At 34.0% G+C, this 16,361-nt stretch overlaps 4 protein-coding genes across 4 annotated transcripts; 3 read left to right on the top strand and 1 right to left on the bottom strand.

Annotated features, from left to right (window-relative positions):
• Positions 1-455: 455 nt before the first annotated feature.
• On the top strand, positions 456-1,234 carry LOC137809156 (protein MAIN-LIKE 2-like). The gene is made up of 2 exons (XM_068610293.1): positions 456-702; positions 801-1,234. Exons 1-2 carry the CDS (start codon positions 456-458, stop codon positions 1,232-1,234), a joined length of 681 nt encoding a protein of 226 aa, XP_068466394.1.
• Positions 1,235-5,982: 4,748 nt separating this feature from the next.
• On the top strand, positions 5,983-8,628 carry LOC137810849 (fe(2+) transport protein 1-like). Its single transcript, XM_068612316.1, has 3 exons — positions 5,983-6,672; positions 7,861-8,010; positions 8,099-8,628. The coding sequence occupies exons 1-3, from the start codon at positions 6,055-6,057 to the stop codon at positions 8,402-8,404; spliced, it is 1,074 nt and encodes a 357-aa protein (XP_068468417.1). The 5' UTR covers positions 5,983-6,054; the 3' UTR covers positions 8,405-8,628.
• Positions 8,629-9,615: 987 nt separating this feature from the next.
• On the bottom strand, positions 9,616-11,481 carry LOC137809154 (protein MAIN-LIKE 1-like). Its single transcript, XM_068610292.1, has 4 exons — positions 10,814-11,481; positions 10,644-10,734; positions 10,156-10,557; positions 9,616-10,074 (listed from the first exon to the last, which is right to left on the bottom strand). Exons 1-4 carry the CDS (start codon positions 11,479-11,481, stop codon positions 9,616-9,618), a joined length of 1,620 nt encoding a protein of 539 aa, XP_068466393.1.
• A 1,060-nt stretch (positions 11,482-12,541) lies between these two features.
• On the top strand, positions 12,542-13,282 carry LOC137809153 (uncharacterized). Its single transcript, XM_068610291.1, has one exon. It carries the CDS (start codon positions 12,542-12,544, stop codon positions 13,280-13,282), a length of 741 nt encoding a protein of 246 aa, XP_068466392.1.
• Positions 13,283-16,361: the final 3,079 nt, after the last annotated feature.

Raw genomic sequence — 16,361 nt, 5'->3', positions numbered from 1 at the left:
GCGGAAGCATTTGAAAGGGCATAGTGTAATCCGGTATTTTTTATGGTTAAATAGGTTCCAAATTACGTAATCTGGTGAGTGTTTAGTTAGGTTTTGGCTTACGTAATTCGATAGGGTTAAAGGTTTCAAGAAGTTTCGGATTACGTAATCTGGTAGGATTTAGGGTTGCAATAAATTATGGATTACGTAATACAGTATTGGTAGTTGTTTGGTAAGGTTCTCGATTACGTAATCTGGTAGGTTTGTCCAATTAGGTTCCAGGTTACGTAATTTGGAAGTTACAATTTTTGTGTTCCGGATTATGTAATCCTCAGCGTTGACTTTTTGTGTTCAAGGTTCCAACCACTTCTGTAAAAACATTTTTTATATTTTATATTACGTACACAACTTGATGATTATATTATTCATTATCTTATTTGTAAATAATTAAAATTCACATTGTGTTGTGGACAAATATGGCTAAAACAAAAGGTGTTGGATCTCAGGGTCATGATCGTAGAAGACCAACGACAACCGTCCGTAGAAGAGACCGATGTGATGTTAAGGAAATGATTGATGCTGATGTTCATATTGATAATGACAATAAACAAGGATTACGGGATGATGACGAAGTAGACCAAGGAGAAGGGTTTCCTGGAGGACCTTTTGATATGTCTTTACTGGTAATTTTTGTTAACCATGTTGTTGTTAAGCTCTGGGAGGGTGAGGTAAGAACCAAAAAACCTTCAATTAAACTGTTTGTGTTAATTATTATTTAAATTGATTTAATTATATTGAATATATACAAATTTTATATTAAGATCGAGGAGAACTTAAATTGGTATCCCATGATAGGAAATTACGTAAATTTGGGATGCCTTGTGCTGATATTGAGCTTCTTGTACAAAATTCTGGATTGTTTAGTTTTTGTAATATAAGTTATGAGGTGGGGGACAAGGGGTTGATTTCAGCCTTTGTCAAAAGATTGCACAGGGAGATGAACTCTTTCCATCTTCATGTAGGTGAGATGACCATCTCACTTGATGATGTGTCATCTCTTTCACACCTCCCCAATTTGGGTCAATTCCCTACATATGTGCCCTTAGAGTACAATGAAGTTGAAATAATTTTAGTTGAGTTACTAGGGGTGGGGGAGGCTCGTGGAAAGACTGAGATGAAGCAATGTCGAGGCACCCACGTACGATTGAGCTGGCTCCGAGATATATACGAGGGATGTTGCGCTCAGGAGTCTTGAGAGTGTGCTGATAGGGCTTACTTATTGCATCAAGTTGGATGCACTATTTTTGCAGATAAAAGTATCACCTTTGTTTCTATTTCGTACTTGTTGTTATTCAAAAATCTACATATATGTTGTGGATACGCATGGGGAGCAACAACAGTTACACATCTATATGAGCAGTTGGGGCATGCATGCTATTTTAAGACGAAACAGTTTGGCAGTTATGCGACACTAGTTCAGGTATGAAACCATATAAATAAATTAGCAATCACATGTTACATTATTCCATAATGTTTTGTATTAAATAGTTTACAATTAATATGATCGAATTACACATGCATGGATTTATGAGCACTTCTCGGGCATGGGAAGAAAGGATATTAATCCCTCATATGACGAGGTATACCTGCGGGGAACACGATATAGTTTTGCCCATCAGATTTGTGTTGTTGGTGATGTGCGGGTGTTGTTGGATGGACTCACACACGATGACGTCATCTGGACTCCATATGAGGACCACAGGTTGAGCAGACCATTTGAGACCATTTATTTATTCTCAAGTCACCTGCGATTGGGCAGCTTATTAAGAGACATATGCCCGATCATGTGTTGCACCAATTTTACTATGAGCATAGCTTTCCATCATCACCAATGTCGGCTGAGGGTCTTGGTGCACATGTCATTAATCAAAGGTGGTTGTAGTATGATCACCACTTGGTGACAGGTTTGACAGTTGCTTCTAGTCCATCTGCATGTGTTCCTGACATGTCTTGGTTTAGGATGATGTCACACCCATACATTTGTAGAGGTGAGGTTGGAGATCAACCCAGTGTTGTACATGTACCACGTCGTCACCTTCGTAGTCCAAATGTTGAGCAAGCAGGTCCCTCGTCTCAAGATGAGTATGCACATTTGGTAAGATTTTTTATTGTTATGTTCTTAAATAATATATTTGACAAGTGTAATTTATTTTGAAGTTGGTGCAGGATATATTTAGGCGCATTGTTAGTATCCTTTAGTGCATGATAGATTGTCGTCAGGTCACTGAAGGCACTGACGCATATGAGAGTACGGAGGCAGCGTTGCAGTTATCCTGGAGCGTGACAAATGACGTGGCGGTATACACTAGACGATCATGTAATGTTCGTGGATGTTGTTGATAGCATCCCAACACGAGCATAAGTCTCCCATGCTATTTTGTAATATTCGTTTCAAAGGCCAATGAGTTGATTCAACCCTGTATAAGTATAAAACATAAAACAATTTAACGTTATACACGTTCTAAACAAAGTAAAAGTATATTTTGATATACCTGTTTGATGTTGTATTTTCTAAATGCATTAACGAATTTGTAAACTTTTCTATGTGTGGAATAATCCATGTGTTCTTCACATATTCATCAATTAATGGTCACAGTGAACAAATAGTTTAAAAGTTTTTAACAAACCCATCAAATTTAGAAATCTTTGTACAATCAATGATAGTCCTCCATGAATCCATCACAACTTGTCAAATCTCGACAGAATCTACCAACATTTTACACTTTTCTTTAACTATTGATGTGAAACCGACAAAGAATATTTGTTGTTTTAGGAAACACAATATTGATGGCATTCATCAAAGCAAGATCTCCATCACAAACAATGAGTTCAGGCCTCACATGCGATGTCAAAAGTGACCCTTTAAATTTTTGTAGTGCCCATATGACGTTCTTTTCTTTCTCGCTAGATAAGAACGCAAAACCATCAGAAAAAGACAAACTTGTACAAGTCACACCAACAATCTCAAGCAAATGCAGTTCATATTTGTTTGTTTTGTAAGTCGTATCCATCAAGAATACAATGTTAAATGCATTCAAAAGTTTTACAACATCAGGATGAGTCCAAAAAATATCACTAACAATATTGGAAGACTCATGACACGTACTCCATTGAAGATAATTGTCACAGTCTAACAACATCATTAACGGTTGTAATTCAATTCTCGATCCTATAACTAATCCCTTGTACGAGTATCTTACATTTTATACTTGTTTTATTGTTGTCATATTGTCCTCATTATTCTCCTTCAAAGTACGTAGTATGTTACCCGGCTTATCATTCACTTTTAATCTTCCTGCATATGGATGACCAACTAATGTATCATACAAATCATGATTATGAGTACAAAAAATTACCTTAAGTACCCAACCTTGACCCTTTCCAATAGGTTTACCTCGCAATTTAAAGGGACATTGAGATTTTTGAGTATCAATTACACTAACCTCCAAACTATCCTTGTACTTTATGTAACTACCCCTCCCCTCCCCCCTTCACAGCCTAACAAGACATATGTTTTTCTCCCTTGTTTTCCATTTGCTATGTCAGACCTAATAATGACAATAACAAAACCAAGTCCATAACCAACCCTACAAACCAATTCAATTAAGTCTTCTCGCGAAGAAAACACCTTATCTATTGTAAAATGGGTACTATAGTCCCCTTCAACCAATTCATGTTGATGCACAAAATTCATTAATTCTTCCATACTACATATCATTTCTACTTCATCATATCATTTTGTAATCAATCCAACCTACATGTCCATACTTACACTTTCATTCATAAAACATAAATTTGCATTTTATTATAATTTTCATAAATTCACACAAATATGCAAAATAAAAACAACATTCAATTTCCCTTCCGGATTGTGTAATCCATAACTCACTTTAGAACTACAAAATACCTTCCGGATTGGGTAACCGTAAAGCATTTGACAACTTAAAAATGACTTTCGGATTGCGTAATCCATAAGTCAATTTTTAACAACAAAATGAATTCTGGATTATGTAATCCGTAAGGCATATTTGAAGTTCTAAAAAGACTTCAGGATTACATAATCCATAGTTCATTTAGTACCGGATTACACAATCTGGAAGTGTGAATTGGTTAGCTTTGGATCCGGTATACGTACGAATTACTTAATTCAAAACACTTTAATTTTGTGTTTCTCTTTCGGATTACATAATATGAAACTTAGTTCTGGACTGGAAAAACATTATGGATTACAATAATGCGGAACATAATGTTATATTACGGATTGAGTAATTTGGAATGTTATTCTGGATCCGGAACTAACTTCCATATTACGTAATCCGTAACATGATTACTTCGCATAAATGGTTACAAATTGTGTGATCCGTTGATCCAGTGGATTAACTAATATAAAAATAACTATTTAAGGCACCAGATTGAATGAAGAATTTACCTAAGAATGACGAGCAAACCGGGAACAACATCACTAGAGCAACATTGCCGACATCACCACTATCGTTACCACCACAGTAGTACCGCCAGTACCACCACAAGAAGTACCGTCACCCCCACACCAAGCACCAAACACCTTCTTTTTCACACAACGGTGGAAAATAAAATTTCTATTTTTATTTTTTTACTAAGAGTAATTTATCTATTTTAAAAGTTTATGGGGCTGGCGGAAGAACTCATGGATATATCCCCCAATTAACCCAACAAATCTTCTTATTCTCACTGCCCCCAACTCCATATAGAGTTCAATTAGTTTTTTTTTATTTGGTTTGCACTTGTTGTGGCATCTTAAAAAAAAAGATTAAAAAATTACAAGGGCGAAGCAGTTGGCACTGCTTTGATTAAACACATCCTACCCGCAAATGATAAGATAAATGTTTTCCTTCCAAGATGCCAATTTTATTTTTTTTTTCTAAACTTATTAATCAAAGGTACCCAAAAGCTGGTCAAACTCTGATTTCCCCTACCCATAGTCCAAATATGTAAAGAAGATATTCATAATATCTCTCACTCCTGTCCCACCAATTTTGGTCTAGAAATTTACTTTTAGCCTAAAAGTCAACTCAAAACATCAAGAATGCTACATATGGACCATTGATTTTAACAAATAACCGAAGCCCCTATATGCCAATGTTTTCGGATTTTACATTAGTCAATTGTAATAATAAACTAATTTTTAAGCTATTGTAAAACTAATAAGTAGTTAGCTTATTAAATTAAAAAATATAAAAAAATAATAGTGGTCGAACAAACTGATAAATGTTAATTAACATAAAATGACATATTTGTTTGATTTTTACATAAAATAGTACTTTTATTTTGTAATATTTTTTATATCATATAATAACTCTTTTGAAGTTTCACATGATAATACATAGTGTTAATATTGAGAATAATAATATAGTGACAAATTACAAATTGAAATACTATTTTATCTATTATAATATATAATGAGATAAATTTATTTATTAAACCCTATATATCCATAGCAAACATAGTCAAATGGAGAAGAGGGAAAGAGCAATGATGCACTCATCATAAACAACATGATGAAGAGATGAATTCGGATATTTTATCAGGGGCGCACCTACGTAGCAGTTTACTTCTTCTTTTAATAATAATTTTTTAAACCATCGCTATAGATTATAAATAGCATCTTTATCTGACTACTTCAACACAGCATGATCCATGAAACACTTCATATCCTAGTTCGTTTATGCAAAACCTAAATTATCTCTACTTGCCTCCGTCTCTCTCATATGCATTGACTTCAGTACCAATTTCTATATACAAACATTTTCTCTAATATTCTATTGCAATGGATCTGTGATCCTTGCCGTAGTACCCATTTTGTACGGTTAATTTTCTATTAATAACATTAGTTGGTGTTATGCATCCCTCATGGAATTATTTTATCGTATGTGGTGAACTTGTTTGCTGCTATTAATTAAAGAAAACAGATATCGTCTATATAAAGAATCACAGTGAGACGTGAGTGACATGTAGAGTTTGAGAAAGACAACCAAAATGGCCTTTACTTCACTGACTCTTTTCAAGATGATCTTTGTTTTCTTCATTCTCTTCACTCTTCTCACACCTCAAGCTGTGGCTGACTGTGAAGCTGAATCAACAAACACATGCAACAACAAAAAGAAAGCCCTGCCACTAAAACTCATAGCCATATTCACCATCTTAGTCTCTAGCATAATTGGTGTGACACTACCCTTAGTGACACGTTCAGTCCCAGCCTTGAGCCCTGAAAACGATCTCTTCATAATTGTGAAGTGCTTCGCGGCTGGTATAATTCTTGGAACGGGCTTCATGCACGTGCTTCCCGATTCCTTTGACATGTTGTGGTCTGATTGCTTGAAGGAGAAACCGTGGCATGAGTTTCCGTTTTCGGGACTTGTGGCTATGTTTTCTGCGTTAATAACGATGATGGTGGACTCTTTGGCCACTAGTGTTTATACCAAGAAGTCTAGGACTGAGATTATTCCAGCTGAGAGCAGCCCTGCAGGTGGTGGAGACCGAGAGATGGCTTCTGCTGTTAACTTTGGCCATTTCCATGGCCACCACCACCACCACTCTGAGAACAAGACAGAAGGCCAAAACTCACAGCTTCTACGCTATCGTGTTGTTGCCATGGTAATAATTGTTTCTCTCATGCAAAGTAAACACAGTTTTGTTGCTCACTATTTCTCTCATGCAAAGTAAACACAGTTTTGTTAACTTTTGTCATAAGGTACTAAACCAGGACATGATGATTTTAGATCATATAATAATTCTTTTAAAGCTTTTGCATCGTCCATAATTAGGGTATTTTAATCAGATACTGATTTGCTATAAATATTTATTTAATATTTATATTGTATATCATTATATATTATTAAATTGTATAATAGAACAAGTAAAAAAACTAGGTATTTTTGTAATGTATATTTTAAAATAAATAATATAATTTTTATCTGTTAAAAAAAAGTTTTTTCATTAATATATAATTATTAAAAATATAAGACACTAAACAACTAAAAAATAATTCAAATTAATTGGTTTTCAAAATACTTTAGAGTCTATTTATAAAGTAAGATGTATGGAGTTTATCTCAATAATTAATTAGATATCAATTTAAAAATTAATTTATAAATTTTATTAATAATAAAAACTATTTTAGATATTAATAATTTTTTAATCTTTAAATTAATATATAGTTTATTTAATATAATGATTAATTTTTTTCTAACATTAATTTTATTCAATAATTTTTTAACAATAAAAAAATACATCCAAACTTGTTATTTTAAGATTTTGTGATGACCTCAAAAATTTTATATAAATTAACTTATGACTTATTGAATTCAAATACTTCCAATTACGTATTGACTTTTTTTGTCCGTACCTTGAAAAAATAAATAATTGAAGTCATGTATGCATAAAGAATATACACCTGGATAAAAGACAAACACTTGAATTTGTATTGAGGAAAAGATTGTGAAAAATTTAATTATTGAATTGAAAGTCTTAAATTGGATGGAGATAAGTAAGAAGAACATTATTTAAGAGAAAAAAAACCAACAAATTCATCATCTTATGAATTTTAAGTTAGAAGTGATATTTGATCTCTTATATTGTTTCGCTCATGACTCGTGTGATTCAAATAACATACCAACGCTTCCCACTATATAAAATCGGAAAATCTAACCAAAATAAGTGAACTCAGTTATATACACGAGGGGCAGATATGCAAAAATATTACAGTAATCCAGATGATGATAATTTAAGCAGGTGAATATATAATTTAATATTATTGTAAGCAAATGAAGGTTGAAAATGCAGGTATTAGAACTTGGAATTGTGGTTCACTCAGTGGTTATAGGTCTTGGCGTGGGAGCCTCAAACAACACATGCACCATAAAAGGTCTTATAGCAGCGCTTTGCTTCCATCAAATGTTTGAAGGCATGGGTCTAGGAGGATGCATTCTGCAGGTATATATATGTACCAGAAAGAGTATGAACATGCATAATTAAGTTTTCCATTTCTATGTTGATAAAACTAACCCTTTGTTTTGAACAGGCTCAGTACAAGTTCTTAAAGAAGGCCATCATGGTGTTTTTTTTCTCCGTGACAACCCCATTTGGAATTGCCCTAGGAATTGCATTGTCCACGACCTACAAAGAGAACAGCCCAAGTGCACTAATCACTGTGGGGTTGCTCAACGCTTCTTCTGCTGGTCTTTTGATCTACATGGCTTTGGTTGACCTTCTCTCTGCTGATTTCATGAGCCCGAGGTTGCAGGGTAGCATCACCCTTCAACTAAAATCTTACCTAGCAGTGTTTTTAGGTGCGGGTGGCATGTCTCTTATGGCAAAATGGGCCTAGTTTTCTCTTACGTCTGGTTTAAGCAATTATATCATATATATATATATATATATACACACACACACACATGCATATCTTTCAAAGTAATCTTTTACGTGTTCCATTAAGATAGGAGGTTTGACAGTGATGCACTATCCACAAGTCACTGTTAATGTTTACTCTTTAAACCAAATACTTTGACTAAACAAATAAAAATAAATAAGTGATCTGCATTTGTTTTTCCACTGATGTATCCTATTGCGTATTACAGTACTCTATACAGTAACAATTAGATAAAAATAAATAAATATATTCAGTATATTCAAAATATGAAATGAAAATGTAAAAACATTTAATAAACCATATTCATTAACTTACTTATTATTATTTTTTAATGAGTGTGAAAAACCTTAAATTAAATATAAGTAACGGAGGGAGAAATTAATGATAGTTAAGGACTGGAGAACTATGAAATGAATAGATGTAAGATTAAAGCTAAGTAAAAAATTTGAGCCTGGTGAATTATTAATGGCTAAACGAAACTCTACAAGGCACCCCCACTTGACGTACGAATCTTACAAACACTTTTAAGGTTTATTGACCATGATGGGGTTATATTTTTTTGTTTTTACCAAAATGGTGTCCGTTTAAAAAAAATTATAAATTTAGGCAAGTCGTGCCTAATTGGGACGACTTCATATGCATAAGTCGTACCAATTAGGCACGACTTCTGCCATGTCATACTAAAGTTGTACCAACTTTGCACGACTTCTGCCCTGTCATACTGAAGTCGTGCCAACTTGGCACGACTTCTGCCCCGTCATAATTTTTTTTTTAATTTTATTGTTTATATATTGGGTAGTAAGTTCTGTAATGTTAAAAATTAATTTTATACATAATTTTCTAAGAGTGTTAGTTTTAAGGAACAAAAAATTGGATAATCGTGTATGGATCATGTTTGACGGTAATGTAATGCAATAACTTGATTATTTGATTAATTAAAAAGTGAAGAAAATTGTTATTGAATTTGGAAATAAATACATAAATGAAAATTTATTGTATTTGGAAAATAAATAGAGAATTATTGTTGTGAATTTGCAAAAATAAATAGCTTGAGAAGTAATGATTTTACAGAACACGTAATGATGATAAGAGTTTAATTAGAACTAAACAAATTAGTAAGATTCATTTCAAGATATAAAATAAAACTATGAAGTTGAACTAGAAGTAAATTATTTATGGGAAGACGTGACACAATGTGGTCTTCGTATTTGTTGCCGAGGTCTTCGTGGAAGAGGATCATCAACGACATGTTCATCATCGTTGTTATTGGCTTCATTATGAGATGCTGGTGATGACATTGTGGGTCGATAGTGCATGGATGATGTTGGATTATATGCAGAAAGAGGGGTGAATGCCGAAGTTCCAAATATATTTGGTGGAGTGGAAAAAGTACCTGAAGGAGAAGGTAAAAAGTTATACGTGAAAGGAATCTGATGGTGTGGAGAATGAAGTGAGAGGTGGCGAAGATGATCCATGTGTGTGGATGTGGATGGTTGTGGAAGACCCAAATAACTGGATTGACCAACATCAAAATCATGACCATAAGGAAACCTTGAAGGGTGATAAGTCGGATGCGAAGGCGGTTGTGGTTGCGGTTCCGGTTCCATGGGCTCCTGTGGCATGTCATACTGTTAAAAAACAATTGTTAACTTCATTATAAACATGTTGTTATTGTTAAAAATAAAAGGCATGAATATGAATTAACTTACATCTTCGTCAGACGACGATTCCTGAGCCGATATGTAACGAATAGTATGGTTAATGTACCACTGCATGTATGTTGTGGAATCATGCAAATGACCATTACCATTAAACTGAATGTCTTGTATTAGATGATTATGTCTATCAGTCCACATTACTATCCACCGTTGATGGTATTCCGGCCAGTATCTGTATGTTTTGCCCCTCATATCTTCTTTGTGCAACTCATCTAAGTTTTGTGGCTCTGATGGAATACCTTGTCGAAAACCAAATTGTCGCATAACCCGGTCAGCTTGGTGAAATTCAACAGTGGCAAAACAAATAAGGGGAACAACTGCCCTACTAACTGGAGAAACCTCAGCAGTGATTAATACAACGACGTCTGGCCTGCTGTATGGAGTCCACAAGAACTGCAAAATACTTGACATTATTAGTATTTGACAAAATATATACTTAAAACATTGGATTCAGAATATAAATTGATGTTTTTACGAACCTTTTTTGACTGTAAATTATCAATTGTCTTCCTTATCAAACTAATTGTCCTCGTAGGTGGGTCGTACCTTTGTGACGATGTACGAGACCACCTTGTATAAATAACAAATTTGTTAACATTGGACATCGAACTTCATTTGCATAGATGAGACATTAAATATCAAAATATACCTTTTGGCTAGTGGAAAACCATGTCCGGCGACAATGTCCTCAGGAGTTAATGACTCAATTATTGGGGAAAGGGTTTTAATCCGTTCCCAGGCCCAACACTGCAATAGTAGCATACAACCTCCTATGTTGTTTTGGTGATAGTCAATTCCATGATCTAATGCACGATAAAGATACGCCAACACAGCTGAACCCCAACTATAAGTGGCGACATGGGTCAAGTCAGCTAATAATAACATATACATTAGATGTACTCTGCCTGCTGATGTGTCTGGCATTAACAAACTCCCAATTAATGAAAGAATATGTGCTCTAGCATGTTGAGCAATGACATCGTCTGTAGCATCAGCCGGCAATTGCTGAAAGTTGTTGTTCAACCATGATAATTTTATGGTGTTCCCTTTAATTACATTCGGGGGAGGGATGGACCCTAACAAGTATTGGGACGCTTCAACCATGTCCCCACTTGTGAATCCAGTGACAGGTTGACCATCGATGAAAAGACCTAATTGTAGAGCCACATCTTGTAATGTGATTGTGGACTCTCCAAGTGGAAAATGAAAAGTATGGGTCTCTAATCTCCATCTCTCAACTAGTGCAGTGATCAAGTGATGGTTAATGTCGATAGAGGGAATGCTTAGTAGATGTCCAAATCCAGCTACAGTTATCATATGAATGACTCGAGAATCTACAAATTGGAGGTGGGTAATAACCCAAATGGCATGTCGTCTTGGTTGTAGTAATCGTTCGTTACCCTCCTAAATGAATTTAGTAACATGCTTATTTTGAAGGCGCAATAGAGACATATCACAAGGTAGATGACGGCTGGATGCCATAAAAAATACTTCTATAATTACTGTAATTATTTTCAAATAATTAATTAATTGTAAATAATTATATATATTTTAAATAAGTCAAATAATACCGTAATTATTTTAAAATAATTAAATAATTAAAAAATAATTATATATATACTATTCACAGATTATTATGTTTTCAAACAAGATTTCTATAATAATTGATTATTATTGTAAAAAGTAGAAAAAAAATTCTATAACAGTTTTCATAAATTAAACTATAAAATAAATATAATTTTCTGGTTGGGAACTTACCGTATATATTATGAAGACTACGAACTCAGCTACAGTGCCCACACGTAGGTTCTACAGTGTAGAAGTCTATATATTTATATATTAAACTGGAAGATGGATTTCTTCAAAACAATGTCCACAAATAGATTTCATATGTAGTTGGTGATAAGATTTCTTTCTCCGGCTTCGTTTCCCAACAAGGTGGTTTGGCAAAAGACTTCAGAGTGTATAATTTAATTTCTATCAATCATTATTATATATAATTTATTTTTTCGTATTAGTTAATTTCTATCAATCATTATTATATATAATTTTATATGGTAATAAAAATAGGTGTGTCTAATTTTATTTAATATTTAATGTTTTAAGAATCTGTAAAAATATTTTTTCGTATTACTTAATTTCTATCAATCATTATTATATATAATTTTATATATGGTTAATGTTTTAAGAATCTGTAAAAATATTTTTTCGTATTACTTAATTTCTATTAATCATTATTATATATAATTTTTAAAAATGTTGACTTAAAGCGGAAACTAATCAACATGGGTAAAATTTCTTAACTTCAATCACACACTTCAAACATTTCACAACATTTTTCTTTAATACCTTTTTTGAAATTCTTACAAGTTATGAAATGAAGCAGCCAACTCTACAAGCAAAGTTATCAGCTATGCGAGCAGAATTTCCACAGGCAGTCTCTTGGATTGATCAAATACCATTGGAAAAATGGACACAAGCCTATGACGGGGGCAAGAGGTACGGGCATATGACAACAAATCTTGCTGAAAGCATCAACTCCGTTTTGAAAGGGTCCCGATCCTTACCGATTTGTGCTTTGGTTAAGACCATATTTGAAAGAACAAATGCTTGGTTTGTTGAACGAGCGACCAAAATACAATGCATGTTGCGAGCCGAACATCAATTCCCAGATGATATAGTCGCTCTGCTACGAAAGAATGAAGCACAATCTGCTATGTGCCATGTGCAAAGATATGACCGAGAAAATCCAGTTTTTGACGTACAAGATATGCTGACTATCGAACATCGACGCTACCCAATAACATACACAGTTAAATTAAATGAATGGTGGTGTGATTGTGGGGAATTTCAAGCTTTACATCTGCCTTGTTCACATGTAATTGTTGTTTGCTCATTTTTTCATTTACGGGTAACGACATTTGTGGCCCCAGTATACAGTCTGCATAATATTTTAAAGGCTTATGAGGTCCAATTTAATCCAGTTCGAAATCAAGATTATTGGTCTACTTACACGGGACCAAATTTCTTACCTGACTCCATCATGCGTCGACATCAACCAGGAAGACCTAGCACTCAACGCATTCGTAACGAAATGGATGATTCAATTCCAAAATAAGCCAAAAAATTGTTCATATTGTAGAACGGAAGGTTACAATAAAAGCAATTGTCCGCACAAACAAGCTTAATAATAAAATTCAATTCAAGTTTGATTATTAATTTCCTCATTTTCTTTATCTATGTATTTATTCCTTCATAACACTCTTAGAACATTCATTTTCTTTATCTATGTATTTATTCATTCAATTCAAACATAATCCATACACAATTATCCAATTTTTTGTTCTTTAAAACTAACACTCTTAAAAAATTATATATAAAATTAATTTTTAAAATTACATAACTTACTACCCAATATATAAACAATAAAATTAAAAAAAATATGACGTGGCAGAAGTCGTGCCAAGTTGGCACGACTTCAGTATGACGGGGCAGAAGTCGTGCCAAGTTGGTACGACTTCAGTATGACGGGGCAGAAGTCGTGCCAAGTTGGCATGACTTCAGTATGACAGGGCAGAAGTCGTGCCTAATTGGTATGACTTCTGCATATAAAGTCGTCCCAATTAGGCACGACTTGCCTAAATTTATAATTTTTTTTAAACGGACACCATTTTGGTAAAAACCAAAAAAAAATAACCCCATCATGGTCAATAAACCCACTTTTGACTATGTCTTCCTTCAATTTTACTTAATTCTTGTTGTGGTGAATTACCAAACAAGTTACTTTAAATTACCCCTTGCACCGCAAGCAACCCTAATACCCCTTTGCGCCACGTCTCATTTGGACCTCCACCGCTTCGCACTGCATCTCCACCAAGTCCCTTACCACGTCGCATCGTGTCTTCGCCAATGGCTCTCATCGGACCTCCACCGTGCATCCTTCCCGCCCCGCGAGCCTCACGCTATAACTCCTCCGCATGAACAAAGGTATGGGAAAAACATTGTGAAGAGTGGTTTCATTTGTCTTTGTTCCAATGGGATTAGTATATGCAGGATCTAAGAATCCATACACATTTCTTCTCCTTAGTGAGACAAACTCCATTAAAAATCCTACGAGTTATTAGTTAAAGCATAATTAATAATAATTTAACATAAAGTAAATGGAGATATAGGTACTCTTGTCGCAACTTTAGCCGCAACCGATCAGTCTCCTTTCTCATCTCCTCCATTAACTCTTGACGTATCTTACTCGTCATTTTTGCTTTGGTCTCTTGGGGGGAGGAGGATGAGTGTCATTGTGAAACTCCAAAATATAGTTTAAGTCCAACCCCTTGTCCAACTGCACGAACACGACCACAATGATCAGGTCATCCAATTGCTTCAACCAGGATATCGTGACGACCTTCAGGAACAAAATTACCTTGGGAGCTCAAGGAATCCTGCAAGAGACCAAAATCATATCAGTTTTAAATGTAATTAATGCTTTAAAATAAATGCAAAATAGGCTAAAAATAACTTACAATTTTGTTGATGATAACCCTTAATTGCTCAGAACTTGGTGCACCCGACTTTTTAATTCGAGCCCTATTCCATTTTAACATGGCACAAAGGTGGTGTTTGAGGAGTAGTGACCCCTAAATCAATCTCAGACCTAGTTCCCTGTCTGGATTGCACCTTTTCCTCCATCGGTGATTTCTCTAGCTTTCGATACCCCGAACGATACAGTATGTGCGGGGTAACATTCTTTAAAGTTATGTCTAGAGCTTTCTTTCGACAATCCTGTCATAAATGAAATAAACAAAGTGAATTAAATAATATTAACTTATTAATGTTATATAAATAAAAATAGTTAAGTAACTTCACTTATCTTCCAAGCTTCATTTTCACGACTTTGAACAAAAAGACGTCATGTCTCTTCATCAATATGTTTGTACTTTAAACAAGGATTTTCGCCTTTAAGCTTGCCAAAAATATATTTCGTCGTCAGTCTTGACTTAAACTAATGAAATTTAAGTATGATATTGGATATAATCTTTGATTGAAGCGGTTCCACATTAGGAATTTTAAAATTTGCTTGCAAAATAACATCACCAAATTAAAACTAATCAATGAATATTAAAAAACATTATATGATAACAATAATAATGTACACCTTACTAGAACATCCTTTCAGAGCATGTTCTGACCGAAATAACGATCGAATGCAAATGGTAGCAAAAACCCTAGTCGCAAACTACTTAGCGACCATTTTTTAGTCGATCACAATTTTGCGACCGAATTTTTCGATTACAGAAAATTTTGGTCACTAAAATCATAGGTGACCAAATTAGCAACCAAAACCTAATGAAAAAATTGGTTGCTAATTCGGTCGCTGAAATAATATAAAATAGCGACCACCGTATTTGGTCGCTAAAGAGGTTACGTAGGTAAGAAAAATTTAACGGCTAATTTGGTGGCTAACTTCTCATGACAACGACTGAACATATTTCGGTCGCTAATTTTGTTTTTCGTGGAGAGTAGCGACTAAACCAGTTTCGGTCGCTATTTTTCTTTTAGTGGCTTTTTAGCCACCAAATTGATTTCAGTTGCTAGGTTTGGTTTCAGAACTTTAGCGACCAATATTTCAATCACTAATTTTATTTGTATTATTATTATTATTATACTTTTTAATTTTTTTTCCTGTAGAAAACAATAGTATAGATAATAAAGGTAAATTATATTACACAATTTAAAATATTGTAAACAAATTAAAAGAGTTAAATTACATAAGTCATACAACTAATCCTCTCATAATCGGTCTCTTTTATAGTCTTCAACTTTCACCCTTCTAAAAGTGGAAGAAAATATCGATCTATCATATCCTCACAACAAAATTTGCACTGGACTGAGTAACCCGAACCGTATTTTCTGTGTGATGGCATTTTTCTGCAACATTTTTTGATAAAAGATAAAATATAATTAAAATATAAACTTGTTAAATTATGAAAGTGAGAATTACTAATAAAAAATAGTGTTTATCTTTAACCGCAAATTTATAAATTACCTATGGTTGTCATAGGTTAACAGTCACAGGATAGTTCTTATCACGTGCTGTGGAAACAAAAACCTAAAATCATAATTTATGTTAATATCATAAATTTTACCAAAAGGTAATGACAAGTTAGAATATGAAGAAAAATAGGTTTCAGATGAAGAAA

The sequence above is a fragment of the Phaseolus vulgaris genome, chromosome 2 (assembly GCF_000499845.2).
Source record: "Phaseolus vulgaris cultivar G19833 chromosome 2, P. vulgaris v2.0, whole genome shotgun sequence".
NCBI lineage: Eukaryota > Viridiplantae > Streptophyta > Magnoliopsida > Fabales > Fabaceae > Phaseolus > Phaseolus vulgaris.
The sequence above is the reverse complement of the archived record's forward strand: the minus strand, read 5'-3'. Positions and strand labels throughout refer to the sequence as shown.